The 16,704-nt window shown below is 36.8% G+C and overlaps 1 protein-coding gene and 1 long non-coding RNA gene across 17 annotated transcripts in view; one reads left to right on the forward strand and one right to left on the reverse strand.

The window, feature by feature from the left end:
* The window catches only part of CFAP20DC (CFAP20 domain containing), a 282,643-nt gene that overhangs the window by 153,840 nt on the left and 112,099 nt on the right, over window positions 1–16,704 (forward strand). For 10 of the 16 annotated variants that reach the window (XR_010118690.1, XM_055259701.2, XM_055259707.2 and 7 more), the window contains 4 exons: window positions 12–176; window positions 13,160–13,296; window positions 13,973–14,135; window positions 15,527–15,646. Coding sequence is in view for 15 of the 16 variants with exons in the window: in XM_055259701.2 (XP_055115676.2) it covers window positions 12–176; window positions 13,160–13,296; window positions 13,973–14,135; window positions 15,527–15,646 (585 nt within the window). In the remaining variant the exon portion in view is untranslated. The remainder of the gene's footprint in view (window positions 1–11; window positions 177–13,159; window positions 13,297–13,972; window positions 14,136–15,526; window positions 15,647–16,704) is intronic. The other 6 variants (XM_055259703.2, XM_063630828.1, XM_063630827.1 and 3 more) reach the window with 2 other exon arrangements.
* LOC129471280 (uncharacterized) overlaps window positions 1–16,704 on the reverse strand; it is a 178,752-nt gene that overhangs the window by 120,393 nt on the left and 41,655 nt on the right. The gene's annotated exons all lie outside the window — the stretch shown is intronic.

Raw genomic sequence — 16,704 nt, forward strand, 5'->3', positions numbered from 1 at the left:
TTTATTTCCAGCTGTCTGTGGTGTTCCCTTTTCAACAGATGAGCCTACAGATATTATACCACGAAGCTGTCAGCTAATGACAGATGTTCCACATGTCACACAGCTGCTAAACATGACTAAACTTCGCCAATCTGAAATAAAATTTGGAGGCCATCCTCTAAGATCAGCAGAATCAGGTAGACAATCAGGCACCTAAATTGTAAGTGTAATATGTCTGCATCTCCCCCATAAAGTGTGACTTCCTCCAAAAAGGGCACTGTCCCTCATTCTTCTATATCCTTAGCACTTAACAGAGTATACTTGCCACATACCAGGCCGGGGGCTACAAACTCAGATTACTAACAAGGCCAGGAGGATAACATAAATGAATAAAGTGGGCTGGTTGCCTGAGTATTTGACACATAGAAATATTTTCAACTTCAGCAGTGAGAGAAATGGTTATGGCATTACAGGAAACAGTAACTTTAACCACTGTGCAAATAATACATTAAATTGCAGTTAACACTCAGCCCCTGTGAGGGAGTTGTAGGGAGTGGTGGGGACTGAAGCCAACTGGAAGCTCCCTCAGTCTAGAAGGGAGAGCCACAGTTCAGTTCTGGCTGGTGTTGCCTTTCAAAAAGGCAGGTCCAGTCTCACCAGATCTCCCATTTTTTTTCAAGAGGAGCTGGATACGTGAATGTTTATGATAAATCTCCCAATTTTAAAACATTGTCTAAAATTTTTTGAAAACACTCCATGGGCCAAACAAAACATGTCAGGGCTGCCGGTGTTCTACCTCTGTGATAGACACCAGAGCTGTTGACCAAATTAATGAGTTGTACTTACAAATGAAGAAATTTAATATTGTCTAGATGAATGGTTCTCAACTACCTATATGTTAGAATCACCTCCTTACAGGTTAGAGACATTTTTAATGTCAAAATTTTTTTTTCTGATGTCTATGCCCCAGGGATTCTGATTTAATTGGCCTAGGATGGACCACTGGATCACTTATCCAACAAAAGTCATGTGGTTCAGGTGACACTCACAAACACTGAAGTATTTGAATGAAAGGTAGAATGATGGTGGTAATCACAGGACATGTATGGAGGAAGAAGTAGATCTTGAAAGTATCCAACCTATACTTATATAAATAAGTATTTGTAATAAATAAATAGATGTGAGGTTGTTGGAAGTGTAAGATGGAGCAGAAGACTGAGCAAAGACAAAGAGACAGCAAAATGGGTAGATAAGTTTACTGAGGGATTAATAAGAGGAAGGGCCTTAGTATAAGCAGAGTGACTGTGTTGGAAGAACACGAGAGAAATGGGCTTCAATATCCTAAGGTAGAGAAATGATAACTTCTGTTTTAGGAAGTTGAATTGAACAGCAGGATTCAAGGTGAATTTTGAAATCAAGCGATACCAGAGATTAAGGAGCACAACTAAGACGTCTTTGCAGCAATCTAGGCTTAAAATGGCAAAGGCCCAGACTCACAGTAGCTTTGAAAGTGGAAAGCAATGGCCCTGAGAGCAACTGCCAGGAAAACTGGCAAGACTTAGTGATCCTCAGGTAATAGATGGGGATGAGAGTGGTCAAAGTTTGAAGGAGGTCAAGGAGAAACAAGAGAAGGGAGATGACTATGATATGAAAATTTCAAAAGTGAACTCATTTTATTCTCTATACTTATTCCATGTTCATTTATTCTTGGGAGGTTTTCTATATGTCAATCTTCATCATATTACATGTCCTAAATTGTATATTCCCAGAGAATTGGGACCTATTTGGTAACCTTTTCAGTATAAATCCTGCACACAACTATGTATAAATAAGCAATACATTATTTAGCCCTTTATTATGACATTTCCAAACTTACAGAAAATTCGAGAGAATGTATGATGAACAACCCCTGTGTACCCAATCACCTGCTTCCACAGTTACCAACTTTAGTTAGAACTTTTTGATAGCAACACAGGCACACACAATGGGAATTTGTATGCGTACTATATATACTATATTTAGACAGAGAGAGACTGTATACAATCCATGGTCATTAAAGAGCCTTGAGAAAATAAATACATAAAAGGATTAAAAAGATCTGACTACCCAGACAGCTACTGTAAACACTTTGGGTCGCAATTCAATCTGAATGGAAGATGTACCACAGAATAAAATAAGAGTGTGTTCTATAACAAATGCTATATCTGTATCTAATATGTTATGATAACTTTCAATAACAAATGCGAAACTATAAAGCGTATCAGATAATTGTTTGCCATTGTAAATGCTTTTTTCTCTAGCTTAATGTTTTAAGAATTAATTATGTCTTTAAATGAAAGTGCCAGTCTATATCCAGATATTTTAAGTGTCTTTTTCAATTTAAAGTTGAAGGACACTTATATTGTGTGAAATTAAATGGGAATTTGGGTAACTATTAATTGCATCACTAACTCAGTTATAATTAAACACAAACTTTTTCATAGGCCGTATCTGAACCCAACTCATAAGAGGATATTAATATATATTTTGCAATTTCCATAAATGGGCTCTCAATGCATAATAGTGAACTTGAGTCATATATACAGAAATGAATAATTGTCATCTAATAGCCTATTTCTTCTGCTCTGTGAATCCCAACTATATTTATATTCATTTGTAACCATAGGGTTTATGATTGCACTTCTTAAGTAAATCTCATTGCACATGTATGCCAGCTAAGATTACACAAACATAAATTGCACTTTGTGGTTCTCTTTCTGTAAATACTTTTCAGTTGCTGATTTTGACATTTGTGAGCTTTGAAGCTTACTATCAGTGAATATTGTAATAATTCTTGTTCTTTGTGTAAGCCATTTGAAAGGTGTAGCTAATGAATAATGCCCAAGGACAGGCTTTTTAATCATGGGAAAGCCAAGAGATATTTCTTCATTTGAACTACTTGTTTTTGTGTCTTTCTAAAAGGTGGACTCCCCACAATGAGATTTGAATTGCATGAGAAAATGTGTTCTCTTTAATTAACTATGGACTACTCATGTAAATTGTGATATTTTATTATGAATGCACATATTGAGAGATCCCAGTGAAACCTCTAGAGAAAGAAGTAGCTGTTTTCTGTGGGTGCTTTCTAGTGTTTTCACACAAGCTGGAAAGGAAACCTTAAAACTTGTAACTGTTTTGTAGTGCATTTTGTTGAATAGCATATAACTTGATCAAGAGCTTTTAATGAAAGTAATAAAATAATTGTGTTTCCAAAAACCATGCATTCACACTATTCACTTTGTCAATTCCCAGTGCACATTAACTAATAACTATTGTAGAAGACTGTGGAGTCTGATGATCTTATTTTCATTAATGGGACCCCAGTTTAAATGAACCAGAGAATCAGATCTGGTTATTGAAGCTGAGCATTCAGCTACTAGTGACAAGATGCAGTGGTCCACTAAGCACAAATCAAAACTAGTAACTTACTTAAAAATTACAAGGCAGTCTTCCCAAGTGCCCTCCTGTCCACAGCAGCTATCTTCTTGGATTTTTACTGCTTTTTAAATGAGAAGAGACTGACATCCCTAGCTCCTAGCACAATTGCAAATGAATAAATTAATGCATCGAGAAAAAAACATGAAATAATCATCTAACTATTTTTGGCAATGGTGAAATCCTTACTAAAAATTCTTCTTTTGGTTCCACACTATGAAAGCAAGATTCAGATTTTTAAAAATCTACTGTGAAGTAGGAGATCTTAAAAGGAGAAGGAGTTAGATTCTGACTTCAGAATAAATCAAGACACTCTTTAATTTCTTCTTTTCTAAACTCAGACTTTTGCTTAGCCTTGTCTTAGGATGGTTGGTTAAAGATATCTCACAATCTTTAGTTCCAATGTGTGATAATTCAGAATAAACTCAGTCATCTCTTAGGTTTGAATCGTATATCCTCTTTGCCTATCTTCAATAAAAGTGAAACGTAACTAGTCACATTCTTTTGTCAAAAAAATTTTAAGTGTGAAATAATATCCATTGAATATGGATCTTATTTATCAATATCTGTGGAATCTGTTACAACAAAGATGACACAAACCATTTATAGAGTGAATTTTAATTTTTCTGTAAAATTTCTGCCAAATATTGAAAAAAATTTAATAATATAAAACATAATATTAAATATTAAATTCATTTAATCAGTTTGACAATTGTGTTACTTTTGCAGGATTGACTCAAACCTATTTTTACATTTCTCTTTTAGATATTTATGACTATGTTGCTTGTAATAACAAGAATCCAGAGACAAACTACTTGTGTACAGTAGGGAATTGACTCAATAAACACACAATAAGATATCATGCAGCTATACAAAGAATGACCTGCTCTGCCTGTGATGGCCTGGAAAGGTCTCAAAGCTGTGTCAGTCAGTGAAAAATAGAAACCAAGAATGTTGTTTCAGTATGATCTCATTGATAGAAATAAAAGGATAGTTACCTACATATGATATATGCATAAAATTTTTAAGGAAACACAGGAAACTTGATAATTACTTTTGAGAACAGGGACTAGTGGAGGCAGGGGCAGTGAGAAAAGACTTTTACTTCTAGTATCATATCCTTCTCTATTACAGATTTTAATTTTCCAACTATATTCATGATTGATGTCAATGATTGTATGATGTCAGAGTAATTATGGGATATTTCTAGTTTCCTCTTTATACTTTTCTGTATTTTGAAAAATTCTAAGACTTGCTATAAAATTAAAATATGTTTCTCTGTTTAATATCAATATTTTTAATTAAAACATATAATAAGAAAGAAATCCAGAATTATTAACAAAGTAAAGTCTATGTATAGTTAAATATTAAACAACTTTTTAGTTTATGGTTTCATAGGGAAATATATAATATATGGTTATCTACACTATATCAGTATGAATTTTGAGATATTTCAGTTGAACTGTGAATTTTCAGATACTTTTTCACTACTGGTGAACTCGGAGCTCTAATAATCAGTGCCCTCCACCAACCCCCATGACACTCTTTCTGTCACATCACCCAGTTTTTGACTTTCAGCACAGCATTTATCACTACCTGATATTTTCTTATTTACTTGATTGCTTCCTTGTTGCTGTCTCCCCCACTAAAATGTAAGCCTGACAACTGCAGGGTCCTATTTATTGTTGTATTCCTAGCACCTAGCTCAATGCTTAGTACTTACCAAGAGCTCAGTAAATATTTACTGATTGAGTGATTAAATGAATGAATGAAATAATAGCCAAATAATTGGAGCAGATTAGGGTATTTAGCAATAAATCATTATCATTATCATCAGAACTACCATTTAGTAGTTGTTATTGTGTTGTAAGCACTGAACCCTTTACATAGTTTATACATTTAATCCTCTCTCACACACTTTTATGTAGATACCATTATAATCACCCTTTTTATGATTGACACATAATAATTGTACATATTTATGGGGTACAACATGATATTTCAATGCATGTACACACTGTGTAATGATCAAATCAGAGAAGTTAACATATCCATCATGTTAAGCATTTATTGTTTCTTGGTGATGAGAACATTCAAAACCTTTCTTCTAGCTGTTTTGAAATATACAATAGATTATTGTTAACTCTACTCAATAATCACTATTTTGTAGATGAGGGAACTGAGGCTTGCAGAGATCAAATAGTGAGCATTGGCCCTAGGATTTGACCAGGTAGGCTGGTTTCAGAGGTGCGTTCTTTTTTTTTTTTTTGGAGACGGAGTCTCGCTCGGTCGCCCAGGCTGGAGTGCAGTGGCGCAATCTCGGCTCGCTGCAAGCTCCATCTCCTGGGTTCACAGCATTCTCCTGCCTCAGCCTCCTGAGTAGCTGGGACTACAGGCGCCCACCACCACCCCCGGCTAATTTTTTGTATTTTTAGTAGAGATGGAGTTTCACCATTCACATGATGGTCTCGATCTCCTGACCTTGTGATCCACCCCCCTCAGCCTCCCAGAGTGCTGGGATTACAGGTGTGAGCCACCGCCCCCAGCGCAGAGGTGCATTCTTAACTACTGACTCCCTTTAAGCAATTTCTCATGACCATAATAGTTTTAAGCAACATCTTCCTGGGAAGCTTTCTTCTCCTCTTCTCTTGCCCTATTTCCAAGCCCAAATGATGGAAATTATCTACCACGGCTTGTAAATAAGCTGTGCTAGTGATTCAAAATGGAAAGTTTTCTTGAAATGATAAACTTGTTTCCCTAAAAAAAAGTTTCTTTGCTCATTAAGAGTAAAGAAAAAAAGTAGGCTAATTCTGACTCTTTAATAAATTAAGAGTTTATAAAGAAAAGCAATATCCTGTGCTTTATTACTTTTTATCTTGTCTAAATATCCTAACTTTACCCACAAATGATATTTATACATTGTCTAAGGTCCTACTCCAGTTCACAGGAGAAAGAGATCTAATTTTAGTTTTTAATATTATTTTATTGCCTTTCAAAAAGTGTCTTAAACTTTTTATTAATGAGGTAAGGCTAAGTTCTGGTTTTAATTATTTGCAAAAGTTAAGACATTTTAATTGCCTAGGGCCCTTCCTGCTTTAGTCATTTGCCTATTTGCTTTTCTTTTCATTGTGCTTTCTGGGTTTACAAACTGACAGTCCTCCAACAGGTCTAAGAAAGTTTTTAATTAAAATACTTTGCACTGGGCATGCACTCTCAAATTAGCCACAGTTCCCCTACATTCTGCACGTGCCTGCTTGCCATGTACATGTTACCTGCCTGGCACTGAAGCCACTTCAGTTTGCCCTGCTCCCTTTTCCATGCCCTCCCCAGTCCCCACAGCCCTATTTTTTCCCTCTGAAAATGGATATTATGGTATTATGTTCTGTGTTGGATTCCTCATAAACCCCATTAGTCCTCATCACATGCACTTAATTATCATATTCGTGCAGTTTTGATACTTATCTATACAATTATTAATAAACCCAGTTTTTCAGGTAGCAAAACAAAAAATTTTAGTTAAATAGCTTTACAAAATTGCATAGAAAATAAGTGGGAGAATTGGAAAATATAGGAAGAACCTGCTTCAGTGCCCCCCGATCCACAGAGGGCATCATCATATGTGATTTAAAACACACACACACCAAGAGGCATTGGGGTGCTTGGCTTCTGAGCCCCCGCTCGGAGCATGGACAGATCTCTAAACATTGCGAGCCTCAGTTTCTTCTTCTGTAGACATGAAATCATAACACCACACAGGTGATTGGAAATTGCAGAGAGATTGAGCATGTATCTTGATATCCATCTTCCTTTAAGTCTCAAGTTGAACGTTATTTCTCCTACCCCAAAGACTAGATATGAAGCTCCTGTTAAACACACTTAGAACCTTTCAGACTGTTCCTTCATAGCTCTTATCACAGCTATAATCGTGTAGTTATTTATAAATTACTTGCTTTAACATCTATCTGCCCCGTTAGACTGTGAGCTCTTTGAAGGAGGTGGCTGTGTCCACCTTACCCCCTGTCTTACACAGTACTAGGGCAATACATGCCCGACTAAATGCCTGGTCACTGCTCAAATTGTGGATGAAGGAAGGAATAAATGACTGTGAACAGACTTAGTAAACTGTTAAATACTATTCACAATGGAAGGTGTTAATAGCATATTTGCTAGGTATTAATAACATTACTCCCTACTGGGCACAGTGTTTAACACGTTACATGCATTGTCTCATGTGCTCTAACAAAAATACCATGACTTCAGTACTATGATTATCCCAATCTTACGGATGAAGAGATGAGGCTTAGAAAGGTAAGTACCTTTTCTAAAATAATACTGTTGTACAAGATCAGCCTTTTTTGTATTTGTTACGTTCTTAATAACAATGCACATATACCGCAATGAAAAGCAATCCAATTCAAAGTCTGGACTTTTGGTACCAGCTTTAATTCTAATTTGATTGTTAGATAACAGATGTAAGTCTTGAGCATGACCCCTCAGTGATTAGATATGAAAATTCAGCAGGTTTTTCTGGTTAAGCTTTGAAAACCGTGCGAATTTAAATGACTATAATAATTAGAACATTGTATCTTGAGACAAAAATGAATGTTTATTTTTCTAAAAGACAATTAGAGAGTAGACCCTCAGGTTTTACAATCTAACTACAAAGGCATGTACCCCTCAGTAAAATAGGAAAATAATTAGTGGTAACATCTCTGACCTACACCAAGTTCATTTTCCGCAAACTCAAGGAAATGAAACGCCTAGAGCATGACTTTAATCTAATCTTGATTTTTAACCTTATATTATGCATATTGATATCAACTCTTAAAAGAGCTCCTTTTAGAATTCAAAAGCACACATTTCTGCTTGTAGTTTTCTTTTATTAAGATTTTTCTCATTATGGAAACTTTGTCTCTTCTACTTTTTATTTTAGAAACCAAAGTTCTAAATTACTTTTCTTAGTATGTGTTAATTAGGACCCGATTATGGTAGATGCATAGCACAATACATGTTTATAGAGATAATTGTGAGAATTAATATGATTATACACAGATTTATTAAAGTGAAGCAGGATTTAAGAATTAGTGTGTTCATTATAATAACAAGGTCTATTAAAGAGACACGAAATAGTGGAATATTGGTATACTTTGCTTTGTGAAAAATAAAGTGTACCAAATGTGCAAAATTTTTAAAAATAAACATTAATTTAAATATACTGTGGTAGATTACTCTTTAAAGAAATTCTATAGTAGATAGGATTATGAAATATAGAATGTCTGTTTTCTGTGATTTGGAGATGATAGCATATCAGGTTTGGGTGTATCTTTAGTAGACACTGGGTGTCCACTACTAAGCAAGAGATTCCTCTAAGAAATTTGAAGTATTTATTTTTAATTTTGTTAATAACTGCGAACTGGTTAATATGTTCATTTTGTCAAATTTTAGTTGGAACTGTGTCAGTATGATTTCTAAAATACTCCCTCCCCACAAAAGTTCTTTTTAATTTTTAATTTTCCATAATTTGGTGAGATTTATCCGTCGTCTACAATAGGCTAGTCTGGGCTCAGCTGATGGAGGTACATACCGTGTAGGTTCTTTCTACAAAAGAACTTACATCAGTTGAGGGGAAACTTGCTTATAGAGAAAGAATATGAAAAACTTCAGGAGATTGTTCTTGTAAAATGTTTGAACAGAAAAATGGCCCTTCGCTGAGCACTGAGCTCCCGGGATTGGAAGAGGGAAGAAAGGCCTCCGTCCCAGGCCCACACCAAGTCCCACAGGGCCCGTCATTGCTCTCCCGCCCATTTTCCTCTGAGAAAATCAACATCTGAGAACCAAATGAATAGTCTAGAATTTGTTCTGTTTAGTCACAAAAGGCACAAATATTGACTATAATAGATTTTTCCAATTGCTCTGGAATGTGAGTGTCATTTCTTCCTATTGTCAATCGTGAGAGACTGTTTTGTTGACTCCAGTTGAATATAAATAGCTGGTAAAAAAAAATACATATGGACACATAACCAAGTCTATTTGGTGACACTAGGAAATTTCATGTGTAATCCAAATAGCATCTGACTGCAGTGCCATAGCACTGCTACTGTTGAGAGCGTCATAATTTATGAGAACATCAACGTTTTGTTCATTGTCATCCCTTCTCTTTCATCCCTCACGTCCTGGAGTTGCCCAGACCTGCCTAGTCTTCCTTTTTGATTCACACACGAAACTCCCAGGTAGAGTTCTCTTAAAATGAACTTCAAACCATAGTTAGACATATTTGAGTCATTTAATCCAACTTCCCTTCTGACTCATTTCATTGAATGAGTCATTCATTTTGCTCAGCAAGGAACTGTTATGTGCCTATTCTGTGTCAAGCACTGGGCTAGGTGCTGGCAGTTCAGGGTGACAGAAGCAGGCCGCTGAGTTTATATCTACTGAAGCACACATTAATTAGAGGATCCCATGGACACGTGTAAAAGTTCAATTCTGACAAGTTCTATGAGGGAAAAGTTATGGAAGAGCCTATATTGGAGTAACTTACCCTAATCAGAAAGATCTGCAAAGACTTGTCTGAGGAAATGATATGTGAGCTGAGGCATAAAGGCCAAGAGAGAAAGGAAAAGCCTTCTTGCCATGAACAGCATACACAAACACTCTGGTAGGCAGGAAGAACTGAGAAGGCCCATCTACCTAGAGGGCAGAAAATGAGAGGTGTAAGATACTCAGACATGTCAGAACATGCAGGGTTTTACGGGCAATGTTAAGAGCCTTCGTCTTACTCCTGAGAGCAGCAGGGAAGCCATTGAAGAACTTTAAGTGAAGGAAAGGAAATGACTCAATTAGATTTATGTTTGTATAAAACCTCTGTGGCTGCATTTTGGAGGAGGGATGGCATCGGGCACCAGCGTGGACACAGTAAGTCACGTGAGAGGCTTTGTCATCATGCAACAGGAGGAGGATGGTTTGTCTGGATGTCAGTGCTGGTGGAGGAGAAGGAAGGAAGCGGACACGGATTGGATATGGAGAGATCAGGGGAAGGTGTCAAGCATGACACCTAGATTCTGACTTTTCAAACCGGATGGGTTGTGGTACCATTCATTAGACCAGGTTTCCAGTTCAAAGTGCCTTTCAGACACTGAAGAGGAGTTGGTAAAGAGACTACTGGATATAAGGAGTGGAGCTCAGAAGAGAGGACAAGGCTAAGAGATATAAATTAGGGAGTCACCTGATGTCTGAATCTGCCTTACGGCATCCAGAGTAGCTATCCAGACTTCTGCTTGAGCACCTGCCTGACAGCATCCCGAATAGCTGTCCGGACTTCTGCTTGAGCTCCTGCTTGACAGCATCTACCATAGCTATCCAGACTAATGCTTGAGCTCCTGCTTGACAGCATCTAGTATAGCTATCCAGACTTCTGCTTGAACACCTGCCTTACAGCATCCAGAATAGCTATCCAGACTTCTGCTTGAGGACCTGCCTGACAGCATCCAGAATAGCTATCCGGAATTCTGCTTGAACAGCTGCCTTGCGGCATCCAGCATAGCTATCCAGACTTGCTCGAATGCCTTCAAAATGACAGAAAATTTATCACCTCAACAACCAGAAATGTTTAGAGAAAGATAACCCTTGTGTTGGACTAAGAGCTTCCTGAAGTAAATTCTTCTCATTAGTTCTGATTCTACCCTTTAGACAAACGGAATTTCTCTCCTACCTAATAGGGCTTCCAGAATTTCAAGAAAAATGACATGGTTTATACCTCCTCACCGCTTCAACATCTACCTCATGTCTCATGTTCGGCAAAAATTCTTTCAGTTCACTTCAGCGATCTAGCCCCTGCCTATATCTTCAGATTTATCTATTACAAACATAAAAACAGACTCAAAACACACCCATACATACACACACTACTTCCACTCAGACCTGAATATCTGGATCTTGCTGAGTATGATATATTTTCACAAACCCATGTGTCTTTTTTTTTTACACTGATGCATAGGAGTGGTTTTTAATCCCCCTACATGTAAAATTATAGCTCTACAGCAGAGGCTAATGAGACCAACTAGCCAGCTAGAGGAATTTTTGCAGGGAGTAGGTCAGACAGGAAGTGGCCAGTAGCTTATATATGTCCAGGACTGGTGGGCAAATGGGGACTTACTTGGGACCGTCATTGTAATGTTAAAGTTGGTCCTGTCTCACAGGTGGGTCACAGCAGAAGGATTTCTAGGTAATTGGCAGTGTTTTGAGTTAAAGGCTATCACCTTCACCTGCCCTGTTAGTCAGAGGAGGCTAATTGCAGTCACAAAGAACTCCTCAGTTGTAGTCCAATCAGGAGTTCCTTGGATGTGGTCATTCAGGGACCTGCATCTAGTGGCTTCCTTGGAGCCCTTAAAGTCCTCCACAAGATCTTCTGCATCTTGTCAGGAGGCGAGGGAATAGAGCGCATGGGGGATTCTGCAGGGAGTTTTGGAGGCCAGGAAATGGCTGAAACTTCTCACAGTTCATTAGCTAGAATTCAGTCCCATAGGGCCGGGTGCGGTGGCTCACGCCCATAATCCCAACACTTTGGGAAGCTGAGACAGGTGGATTACTTGAGGTCAGGAGTTTGAGACCAGCCTGGCCAACAGGGTGAAACCCCATCCTACTAAAAATACAAAAATTAGCTGGACATGGTGGCGTGTGCCTGTAGTCCCAGCTACTCAGGGGGCTGAGACATGAGAATCGCTTGAACCCAGGAGGCGGTGGTTGCAGTGAGCCAAGAACATGCCACTGCACTCCAGCCTGTGTGACAGAGCAAGACTCTGTCTCAAAAAAAAAGAAAAATGGGAATTCAGTTATGCGGCCCATATACATGCAGGGAATGTTCAGAAACGTAATTTAGCTGTGTGTGCAGAAGGGAAGGCAGCAGGATTTGGTGAGCACACCTGCCCTATCCTGAAGGTGACACTGTGTTGCTCTCTTTCTCTCTAAAGCCTTCAGGGATTCCTTGTTGCCTACCAAATTTAGAATAGGCTCTTCAAATTTTAAGGCTCTTTTCAGTATAACCCTAGCCTCTCCTTCCAGCTAAACCAGCCACTTCCTGACTCCCAGGTACACCCTGCCCTTCCCTTCTTCCATGCCTTTACTCTGGTACTTTCTTCTGCCTAGGGCATCCTACATCTCTTATTCTTGAAATTGTATCCGTCATTCAGGGTCCATGAAGGGGTCACTTATTCTTCATTGCCGCTGGTCTGCCTTACACTGGTGACCCGTTTACTGGTCTTATCTGCCTCTCCATTCTCCATTTTGTGTCACCGACAGCCTCTAGGAAATGCCTGAGGGAGTACTCAGTTAAATATTTGTCAGGTTGAGTTGAATAATTATATTTAAATTATTTCCTTAAAGAGAAAATAAGATGTATTTTTTAGTAGCTTTTCCTTTTTTTACTTTTTTTTTAAAGAAAAACTTTGTGGTGGTGGTTCTCAAATGATGGTGAGTATAAAAATTACTTGGGGGAACTTATTAAAAGTATTGTGATACTGCCAAGATTCTAATTCTATACATCTTGTATCTCTGATGTTGGGCCCTAGTATCTGTGTTTTTAATCCGTGCTGAGGGGGGAGGGGGGATTTGCATCCTATGGCACTTGGACTGGATTTTCAGAAAGATGGCAGTGCGATGTTTGTCATTACACCCATTAATGGACTGTTATTACCTTCCTTTATCAAAACAGATCAGTTCATTAACAGAGGAACAAGCAGTACACGGAACAGTAAAAATCAAGATGTTTGTCATATCGCATTTGGATCCAAAGTTCTTGGGCCACCTCCACTCTCTGGCAGAAGGAATAACATGAGGATATCCAGCGAGGTAGGAGCAAGGTTTGGAGAGCTTATCTAAGCATGAGTGACCTGGTAAGAGAAGAGTGTCTTCCCCTTGTAGAGGGAGGGAGGGAGAGACAGACAGACAGACAGACACTACAAGCCAAAAGCAGAAGGCTTGAATAAATTTGGAACAGAAATTCTGGATTTTAAAAGACTTCAAAAGTGTTTCCTTTTTGTCATATCAACATAATTAACATTTTCGAGTACTCTTTTCATTAAATATGTTCACAAAATTTAAAGGCAAATATAAGTGAGCACATTTTGCCGTCTCTTTCAGAGGAGTTGGATCATAACCAGACACCTTAGGATGAACAGATTCTCAAATGTTAGGTTTTTTATTTTTAATTTCCTCCGAATTTCTGACATACGCAGTGATTTTTAATTCGGCTTCTACCTACTGAAGATGGAGTGTAGCAAATAAGCACATTTTAATTTATGTGTCTAGGAGACTTGCATGTCTTCTATTTTATCTGATTATTTTTCTCCTTCCATTTCTAATTTCCTATAATAATTTCCCTTTTCTTCACATCTTAACCTCATTTCCTCTAGTTTTTTTCTCATTCTTCATTGGTCCAAATATTATGTTTTCTATATAGCTTCTACAGAAAACAAATGTAGTTGCTATATTTTAAAATGTACAGATTAATTCCTTTTCTTTACAGACAGTGAGATCCGTTGGGTCCAAAAATAACCGATCATGCCAGCCATCCACTGTAGAGAAGTGTGTTAATGGTACAGAAACGTCAGCCTTGCTGATACCTGAGTCTGAGGAGCAAGGAAATAAAGAAAATATTCACCGAATAAAGCAGACTGTACCTATTCATGGTAAGAAAGAATCATGCATAAAGATTGATAGCAAGTGAAAATAGTGAGAAATGTTCTTGTTAAGATAAATCAGCAGTTATATTCAAGTCTAGATCTTAAGTCTAGAGAATTGTCATTTAATAATGAAAAGGGTGGTTGATTTTGAAATATATTTGAAATTCTTATATTAGCTTCTGAAATCTATCATTCTATTTTCTCCATTATTTCAAATTGCTATAATACCCTGTGTTTTATTTTATGACAACTGATGCAGAAATAAAATAGCATTCCATTATCACTGTATTTTGGAAATGCCATGTGCATTTTAAGTGTTCTTAGCTTAATATTATCTTTTAATTAATCTCTTCCATTTGTAAGGTACTCTTTCTTTTCTCTCACTGATACAACAACAAAAGCAAAATAAACCCTGTAAGTGAAAAAGGATTTTTGTTCCATTTTACAGATAGAGATTTAAAGTCAAGCAAAGAGGTAAAGTGATTTGCAGTTTGTAAGCTTTAGAAATAATTTAGACCAGAACCCAAGACTTAGAATTCCCTGTGGCTTTTTCTACCCTTACTGATCTGACTTTACTGAGAGTTGAAAAGGGAGGACATTTAAGTACATTTTATATTATTTACAAATTAATGACCAGTGTCACAGAAAATTTCCCTCGTGGAGTATGGAACTGAAATAAGGAAATGGATAAATAGAAATCCAGTCCTAGCTACCTGTCAGTGAGGCCTTGATCAAGTTTCTTAAACACTGTGAACCTTAGTTTTCTCCTCTGTAAAATGGGAATGGCATTACTACTGGCACTAATACTAATAATAAATAACAGGTGCCTCAAAGGGTCATTGTGAGGATTGAGGGGAAAAACCAGTTAAGTGTATCATAGTGCACCAAGAAATTAAGCATTCAGGAAATATTAAATGCTGCTATGATTATTATTATTGCAAAATTAAATCATACTTAAAAGTTCTTCTTCAGCTTGACCTCAGTTCTCCAGGGCTCTTTTGGAAGCTGCTCTCTAAGCTCTTGTTGAAAGTATAGTTATCAACACTTCCTCTTTTAAAGGAAGAAGTAATTTTTCTGTGTTGGCTGTCAGTTTCATTTTTTAATGGTTTTTAATATACCATGTTATATGATTAACATTAGTCAAATTACTTTAGCCCTCTATAAGGTTATATTATATGAATAAAGTGTTTCAGTAATTTTGAAAGCCTGATAGGATCCCAATATTGGAATAGGAATAAATGCCTATTTTCTATGAAGTTGTATTTTTTATGTATCTTCACGTTATGTCAAAATTATACATGAATATTCTCATTATAGCGATAATTATATTTACTGAGTTACTTCAAGCCATATAGCACCTTCTGTTCTGGCTTTTGTTCTTTGATATGAAAATGTAGCAGCCAATCTACATATTATGCATCCGCATCCCCCTCAAGAACCATCAGCAGATAAGAATAATAACAGAAGAAGATTACGGTTAAAAAGTACCAGCAGAGAAGAGACAGAGACACCCAGCGGTATGGCACTATTTCAATCCTATCTTATGTCTGTATATTATTCAGGGCAATCGAATCTCTCTCTGCAGGTTGTAAATTTCAAAGGATTATGAACGAATCCATTTAAAATATAAATGTCTGTTCTACAAGGATTATGGAAATCAAATTTTCTGCAAAAGAATTGCTCTAGAGCCCTAATGGAGATTTGCTGGATTAAATAGACAGTACCACAGAAATAAAGGAATTCCTACTTTTACTCTCAAAGACTGAATTAGCTTAAATTATTGTTTTTGAAAAAAATGGCCCAAATGTGATAGAAGTTCCCACTAGCAGACTTTACTAAAATGGAACTTTATTATAATTTTTATGTTTCATTTGTGTCTTTTTAAATTGGGCTGTTTTCAGATTGTTGTTTATATTTGCTGTCTCTCCCTTTGGATTCTTCACCATATGTTATACTCTAGGTTAAAATTTAAACTCTTTGCAACCGGTGAAGCATTAGACAGATACGTGGCCATTATAGTTATTCCCTTAAATATTGGATTCGAGGCATGTAAATATAGATTAGTATACACATATATCAGTCTATCCTGAATCCCACCCAGTGTATCATGTACACATCTGTTAGCATAATTTCTCAAAAATGTAAGATTCCTGGGTTGACAGAAATTTAGCCTGCTAGATTTCATGCTTTTTATAAAAGAGTAGATAGAAAAATTAATTTTGAAATAATGCCTTAAGATCCATTTTCTTAACATGCTGATGAAAAAAACTTGGGCAAAAAGAGTCCCGTTTAGTAAGAATTATAATTTAAAGAAAACTCACTTCATTTCATATGGAACCCAAGGAAAAAAATATAAGATCCTTTAAAAATTATATGGGTTTTGGCATTCTTTTTATCACATATTGTAAAACTTTAATCTAAAATATCCCTATGTAAGTATCAAAGAATTTTAAGGTGAACCTCTATAAAAATGCAGCTTGAAACAGTCTACTGAAAAAAAGAACTGCATGTAATTCATATTGTTACCTCTAATTTGCTTTTAAATGATCAAATAGTAAAGTATACCAAAGTAAAC

This window comes from Symphalangus syndactylus, chromosome 21 (genome assembly GCF_028878055.3).
Source record: "Symphalangus syndactylus isolate Jambi chromosome 21, NHGRI_mSymSyn1-v2.1_pri, whole genome shotgun sequence".
NCBI classification, from domain to species: domain Eukaryota; kingdom Metazoa; phylum Chordata; class Mammalia; order Primates; family Hylobatidae; genus Symphalangus; species Symphalangus syndactylus.